The sequence below is a fragment of the Suricata suricatta genome, chromosome 4 (genome assembly GCF_006229205.1).
Source record: "Suricata suricatta isolate VVHF042 chromosome 4, meerkat_22Aug2017_6uvM2_HiC, whole genome shotgun sequence".
NCBI classification, from domain to species: Eukaryota; Metazoa; Chordata; class Mammalia; order Carnivora; family Herpestidae; genus Suricata; species Suricata suricatta.
The window spans coordinates 1,092,892-1,100,611 of NC_043703.1; the positions used below are offsets into that span (position 1 = coordinate 1,092,892).

A 7,720-nucleotide genomic window follows, 5' to 3' on the forward strand; every position below is an offset into this window, starting at 1 on the left:
TCCGACCGCTGGCGGCCGAGGCCGCGAGGCAGGAGCTGCTGCGCTCCGAGTGCTGAACGGAAAGTCTGCCGGCCAGGGATCGTGTGTGCTGCCACTGCTCTCCGTCAGCCAGAAATAGTGGAGAAGCGGCGAGCTCCTAGACGTACAGGCCCTCAGCGTGGGGTCCCCGAGAGACGGAGGCTCTGGGAGGCCGGGGCGCGAGAGGAGAGCAGCCCGGCCCTCAGCTTCCCAGCCAAGAGCCCGGGGCTGGGAGGCTTCACGGGCGACGTCTACCAAGTAGCAGGTTAGCGCTAGTCCTTCTCAAACTCTTCCAGAAAACTGAGGAAAGAACACTTTTACTCATTATGAGGCTCCTGTGACTCTGATCCCAAAGCCAGACAAAGACAACACACAAAAAACTGCAGAACAGCATCCTTTACGGATACAGACGCAGACACCCTCATGAAGTACTAAAACCCGGATTCGGGGTGAGGAGGCCTGCACACCGCGGCCCGCCGAGATCTCCCCCAGGGGCACGGGGGTCGCTCAGCGTGAGAGTGCGGGCCACCCCACACCGCTCCGACGGGGGCCGGCCGGCCGCGCGGCCCGGGGGGCAGGGGGCACGCCGCCCTCGTCCGGGTCGGACCACTCAGACGGCATGGGCATGGAAAGGAGCTTCCTCCCCGAGCGCCGCGCTGCAGGGGCGAGAGGGGGCGTGCCCTGTCCCCAGATCAGCAACGGACCCCATTTCGGTTTGGTTTTCTCCGCCCTCCTCGGTACCGCGCTGGAAGCCGGATGCTTCCATGGGCAGTTAGATGAGGGCGCAGCTGGGAAACCAAGATACTCGGATTGCAAAGAAGGGAGAGCTGTTTCTCTTCGAAGATGACCTAGTTGTAGATCAGTACAGAAAAATCAGTTCTATTTTTATATACTTGCAATAAACAATCCAAAAATAACTAATAGTTCTATGTGTGACAGTGTCAAAATTAATCACATCCTTGGGGAGAAATTGAGAGAGTGGAAGAATTACACCAAAAATCATAAAACTGTTAAAGGAATGAAGGCAGACCTAAATAAATGAATGGCACCTTACAGTCATGCTTTGGAAGACTTTCTTTTTGGTTTTTGTTTTTTCAGAAAATTTCACAACTTTATTTTTGAGAGAGAGAAATAGAGACAGAGTGAGCAGGGGAGGGGCAGAGAGAGAGAGAGAGAGAGACAGAATCCAACGCAGGCTCTGGGCTCTGAGCTGTCAGCACGGAGCCTGACCTGGGGCTCGAACCCGCAGACCATGGGATCATGACCTCAGCTGAAGTTCGACACCTAACTGACTGAGACCCCGGGCGCCCCTCTGTGATACTGTTAGAAGAGTAGTGCCACCCCAGATGGCCTCACGTTCGATGTGCTCTCCGTCGGAATCCCAGTGGCCTCGGTTGCCGAAATGGAAAAGCTGGTCCTCAAAGTCCTGTGGATGCTCATGGGGCCTGGGGAGCCACACGCCCTTGAACCGGAGAACGAAGTTGGAGGACCCGCGTCCTGACGTCACAGCGTCTTACGGTGCTCGGACGTCACGGGTGGCCCCGCGGAGTCCAGACGGACAGGCGTTCGTGTCTGTTCGGTGGATTTCAGCAAACACTCCGAGGCCGCTCCCTCAAGGGGGGACGGTCTCTCCAGCAGGGGGTGCGGGCCGTCCACACACACACAGTGAATTCGGGCCTCAGCTGCTTACCGTGAAGAGACAGTAACTCCGAGGAGAGCCCCCAGCTAACGCTGTGTGTGAGTCTCTGGGACCGTGGGTTAGATTTGTCACCAGCAGCGTAAGCAACAAAAGAAAAACATATATTGGATTTCATCAGAATTACATTGAAGGACATTATTGAGAAAGTGAAAAAAAAAAAAACCCAGAATGGGAGAATATCCTTGCAAATTATACGTGTGGTAAAGGTCTGGTGTGCAGAATACAGCTCCACAACTGGGAAGCACGCAGAGCTCTCCGATTTTACCCGCGGAGACCGTCAGCCGGCCAGTGAGCACCGGAAAGCGTCTCGACGGTGAGTCACGAGGGAGGCGTGAATGGAGGCTGTGGAAGTGTGACAGGTGGCCGTCATACCCCACTCACGGGGACGGCCCCGGGGCAGAGCACAGGCCAGAGCACAACAGGTGCTGGAGGAGACGCGGCCACCTTGGAGCCCTGAGGCCGCAGCAGCGGGGACAGCGGTGCGGCTCCTCGGGCAGTTCCAGGGGTGCGCCGAGAGAGGCGGTTGTCACAGAGGCCTCGTTGGGTAGCAGGACAGTCATGACATGTCTGTCACCCCACGGGCAGTCTGTCCATCCAGCAGAACGGACTGCTCAGCCCAGAGGCGTGGGTGCACCTTGAGAACATTAGCCTGAGAGGTACATGCAAGACACAGAAGGTCACGTGTTGTGTGATTTCATTTACGTGAAATGTGCAGAACAGGCCACGTCACGGAGACGGGAAGGTCAGCGATGTGGGGGCTCGGGGAGGAGAGAGGTGGGGGGCCATTGATGGGATGGAAGCTCTGCAAGCGCCGAGGGCGTCCCGGGATGTGGTGGTGCGGTGGCCGCACAGCCTCGCCGCGGATGACACTGCAGCACTGAACTCGCACTCTGAGGTGGCTGAGGCGGTGCCGGTGCTAGGCCAAGGCCAGCTGGCTCTGGCCCCTGGGGTTTAACTTCCCTCCTCTGCTGAGCCTCCGTCCTGCCTCAGAGCTGGTTGCAGGGAGCTTGATACCCATCACCAGGCCTGGCCGCTCCCAGCCTCCGGTCCCTTTGTGCCCTTTGAAAACCCTGTAGGGAGGTTGACGCGGACCGTGACTCGGGCATGAGGGTGGAGCCTGAGACCCCGGGTGCGGGTAAATGTAAGCTTTCTTGCCTTCAGAATTCGAAAATTTCCAAACTTCAAATGTTTACGTAAATACTCTAAAAATACTCTAAAGGTTTATGTCCTTGAACTGGAGAGAATGCAGTGACTGCTTCTGGGGGTAGCTGCGGGGCATTCAGCACTCCTGTTCTTCTGTTCTTGTGCATCTTCTCTAAGAATTACTGTATTTAAAAGTTTGCCCTATAAAATACTGTTAGCATTTTGGCACTTCCAGCCCCACTCCCAAAGGGCAGGGATTTTCCTGGGCACCCTGTGCGCTCTGGTTGGGGAGGCGCAGGGGCTCTGGTTGGGGAGGCGCAGGGGCTCTGGTTGGGGAGGTGCAGGGGCTGGCGGGGGGGCGCAGGGGTTCCCAGGGGCTGCCTGACTGTTGCCACTTGGGGTTGGGGTCTTTGTGCAATAACGGCTGTTTCTTAGAAGCTACGTTGCTTGCTAAGAAAATTACCCTCTTCATTTCTGTTTTTAGTAGGGAGGCCTTGGCATTTGTCCAACAGTTAATGAGAAATCATGGTACAATTATGTTGTATTTTTTTCTCCGTTCTTTCTGTGTTTGACACATGGTGAAAAGTGGAAAATGCATCAGTGAAATAAAAGCAATTATGTTCTGACCTTGGTTTTTTTCCTCTGTGACTATATATTTTTCAGAGGATTAATTAAATGCCAGGATGGACCCATTCCTCTCGGTGTTTGTCGGGAGACTGATTGCCCGCCGCTCTGCCCTGGATGAGTGGCGCTTCCCTCATTTCTGAAGACGACTGAGCTGTCGGAGTTTTTTATCTTTTAAATTAAATTGTCTTCTTGCTCACACTGATAAAAGCCGGCCGCACCCCGGCTGTCGGGACAAGTTAGCGTGCTGTTTGTGGGAGCTGAGTCTCCCGTTAAGCGCATAACTGGTAACAAGGCCGCAGCCCTGTCACCTGCTCGGTGGGCCGCAGAGCAGGCCCCGCAGCGTGATCGGGTGACCTCTTAGTGACTCGAGGTGGCTGGTGACCGGTCTGGAGTTTCTGTCGGGGCGAGCGAAGGACATCAGCGTGATGATCGCGTCGTGATCGTGGTGCTGGTGAGCCCGGAGAGCAGCCGTTAGTCCTGTGTGAGCTGAGGAAGGGGGTAGAGGTCAGAAACTCTGACAGTGCAGAGATCGGTAAATACTTGTTTGTGCCTAAAGACAAGGACTTTGATCTCCTCCCTGCGGCCATTTATTCAGATACTTACTTACAAAGGACGGTGACTGTGTGTAATGGACGCCCTCTAAGCCTGACCGGGCCAGGAGCGAGTAGGACGTTGCCGTCAGTAAGACCTCTGTGCTCTTACTTATCTGCCCTTAGGAGTAGACTTCCCTGAGCAGCAAACAGACCCGGGGTGTGTGCTGCTTGCCGGGAGGCGGTGACGTCTCTGAGCAGGGTCTTCGCTGGCGCCGTGTGTTCTCCTCATCGGCCGTCGTTACTCAGTTCTCCTGAGCAGCGTTGTTTCTAATTTAAAGACAATTTGAATAATCAAAATTTTTGAGCATATAAACAAAATTTATTAGTAATCCCATCATAAACAGATAATCTGTTAATGTTGTATATTTCTTTTTATAGCATATTGTGCGTTTTTTTGTGCATGTATCAGATACAGTGCATGCATAGTATTTCGTAACCTTTACTTGTACTTTTTAAAAAAATTTGAAGTAAATAATGAAAAATTTCTTTTCAGCCTTCATTGACTGTATTTCTGAAGCATACGTCTTTGCATTCCTGCTTGACCAAACACAGTGGGGGTTTTTTAGTAAGGAAAGCTTTGTGCCAATAAATTTTATTCTTCTCTACCCGGGCTTCCTAGAGCGTGCTCTCTGGAACTTCTGAATGGCACGTACGACTGTATTTTGTATACATTTTTTTTCTCTGGGAAGAAGATCTGTGCTTTTCATCAAATTCCCAGAAGAGGAATGAATTTTATTTTTAATGACTACCTGATACTATTTTGTAATTTGTTATATATCCCCTTATCTTTAGGAGTGTAGTCAGGGCGCCTGGGGGCTCAGTCGGTTGAGGGTCCAACTTCGGCTCAGGTCATGATCTCACAGTTTTTGGGTTCGAGCCCCGTGTCGGGCTCTGTGCTGACAGCTTGGCGCCTGGAGCTGCTTCAGACTCTGTGTCTCCCTCTCTCTGCCCCTCCCCTGCTCACTTTCTCCCCCCCCCCCTTCTCTCTCTCAAAAATAAACATTAAAAGTTAGAAGTGTATTGGGAGTGTGATACCATAAGTACCTTATTCCAGTAACGGAAGAATAATATTTTATTCGTATTTTTTAATCTATATTTACAAATGGAATCAGGCTATAGTTTCCATTTTTGGCATTTTTTTTTTTTTGCTAATGTTATACTAGACCCATAAAATAAATGTTTTGTATATTATTCTGTGGTTTAGAATAACATAGAATGATAACTCTTCTTTTAAGCTTTTTATTTTGAGAGAGTGTGTGCGTGTGTGAATGGGGAAGGTTCAGAGCAGGAGAGAATCCCAGGCGAGCTCTGTGCTGTCAGCCGTAGCCTGGTGTGCGGCTCGAACTCACAAACGGTAAGATCATGACCTGAACTGAAATCAGGAGTCAGACGCCCCCCGACTGAGCTCCTGGGCGCCCCAGGGGTATTTTAAAGTTAAGCTGGTTCTGTGCCATCGAGATAGCATTTTACATTTCTGATTTCAAGTTCTCGCTTTCTCTTTTCGGTTATTTATGTTTTGCAAGGAGACCATCAATTTTGTATTGCTATATAGTTACCAAAAATATTTTTTAAATTCTTTACATCTTTTCTGTTTCTGTGGACACACTTGCCTTAGCCTGGGTTGTGCATTTAGAGCTTGTGCAGGAGTCACCAGAGAGGTTCGCTACGACTTAGCTGCGGTTTGCGGTCCCACCAGGGGACCGCGTCGTCGTGTTCAGTGTGGCCAGTGTGGGGCCTCCAGCCACCCAGCTCCCCCAAAAAGATATGGCCACGTGCTGAGGTTGTGGTCCACAAGCCGTTTCTCCCTCAGAGGGACTCCGGCTCCTGGGGGGCGTGGCTGGCCCCGAGTCCGGAGGAGAAAGGAGTAAGGTGATTCCAGAGCGAGGCAGACACTCAGGTCGAGTCTGCAGGGCTGAGCAGCCAGCTGGAAGGGGCGCCCGCCGTGCTCACGAAAGCACGCTGGAGCGCCAGGAAGGGATTGGGTGGGGAAGCCCAGAGCCCCCGGTGGCCGTTGAGGCTGGAGGGTCCAGATGCTATCCAGCGCCGCCTCTGGCTCGTGATCTAGGCAGCGGTTCCCTCTTTGAGTCTATCGATACAATTACTTATAGTGACAACTTCTGCTGAGGCATCCTGGCTCGGAGAAAAGGATGGCGTGTTAAGTACAAGGTGCCAGTGTGGCCAGTGGAGAGATGGCGCTGTTCAGAAGGGAACACTGACCCCGACGCCACATGCAAGGCAGATGCTAGAGGGCTGAAAGACCCAGGTGACAAAACCACAGGAAGGCAGTACTGAAAGAAAATTAGCCGTAATCTAGGAATGGGAAGATCATAGGAAGACAAGAAAGTCTGCCTCCATAAAGGGAGACATTTATCTCCAAAACGGAAATGGAACAGAGCAAAAACATAGAACATACTGTACATAGTGTCAAATGATTAACTTGGAAAAAAATACATTTGTAACACTTCATTCACAAATGGTCGTTATCCTTGATATAACAGAATTTTACTTTCATGTTGATAAGAAAAGGACAGCTCCGATAGAAGGTTGAGGAGATGAAGCAACGATTTATGGGAGAATAAAGGCAAACGGCCGACAGCATCATGGAAACGGGCCCCGCTTCCCGGGTCGGGATAGCAACTGGGCAGCCGCGGTGCCACCGGCTGACTGGCACAGCCTGACCCGGGCGACGGTGCGGACCCGGAGCGTCCCACTTGTGGGCGTGTCCGTGGACGTGGCTCTGGGGGAGGGAGTGGGAACAGGGCGTGTCTCTGAAAATGAAAAATTGCTTTGATCAGCAGTTCTTAGAAATTAAGTTTATTAAGTTTACAGTGATAAAAGCACAAGTCTTTCAGGACCTAGGACTGAGGGACACCTGGGGGGCTCAGTGGGGGTGAGCGTCTGGCTTCAGCTCAGGACATTATCTTGCAGTTCATGGGTTCGAGCCCTGCATCGGGCTCTGTGCTGACAGCCCAGAGCCTGGAGCCTGCTTCAGATTCTGTGCCTCCCTCTCTCTCTGCCCCTCCACCCTCCCATGCTCTGTCTTGCTGTCAAAAATAAACATTAAAAAAAAAGGGCATAGGACTGAAACATGAGAACGGCCTCGTGGCTTTCCCACATCGGGGGTCAGGTTGGTTGGTGGCGTCAGTGCACGTGAGGAGCACAGTGGACAGGGGAGAAGCTTCTGGGCAGAGCTGGTTCTCAGGAAGGTCGCTTCCTGCCGTGTCGCCAGGCAGGCAGCCGCCGGCCGCCTGCACGCCCAGGTCTGCCTGCAGGCAGCAGCCCGAGAGCGGCGTCCCTTAGCTCCGGCACCTCTGTGTTTCAGCCCCTGGCTCCGCAGGGGACGGCCAGTGGGGGGCTGCATGCGGGCAGGAGGGGAGAGCTGAGCACAGGGGCCACCGTGCTGCAGCTCTGGTCACCTGCAGGCTTTCACCGAGGCAGACGAGGCGGCCCTGTCACCCAGAGCACGGCGGAGGTGGCGACTGTGCTCGGAGTGACACTCGTGAGTCCTCGAGGAGTCGCCTGTGTGGTCTGGGACGTCTGTGATTCCCTTTCAAGAGGGATGTATCCAAGATGCTTTCTAAGACCGGCTTCGCTCTGTGAAGGGCGAGCCTCCCATGTCTGGAGAGCTCTCTCTCCTTCC

General features: G+C 52.9%; 1 protein-coding gene across 1 annotated transcript in view; it reads left to right on the forward strand.

The window, feature by feature from the left end:
• TUBGCP3 (tubulin gamma complex associated protein 3) overlaps positions 1 to 7,720 on the forward strand; it is a 68,359-nt gene that overhangs the window by 28,955 nt on the left and 31,684 nt on the right. The window contains exons 14-16 of the mRNA XM_029938393.1: positions 109 to 283; positions 1,937 to 2,030; positions 2,794 to 2,852. Coding sequence (XP_029794253.1) covers positions 109 to 283; positions 1,937 to 2,030; positions 2,794 to 2,852 — 328 coding nt within the window. The remainder of the gene's footprint in view (positions 1 to 108; positions 284 to 1,936; positions 2,031 to 2,793; positions 2,853 to 7,720) is intronic.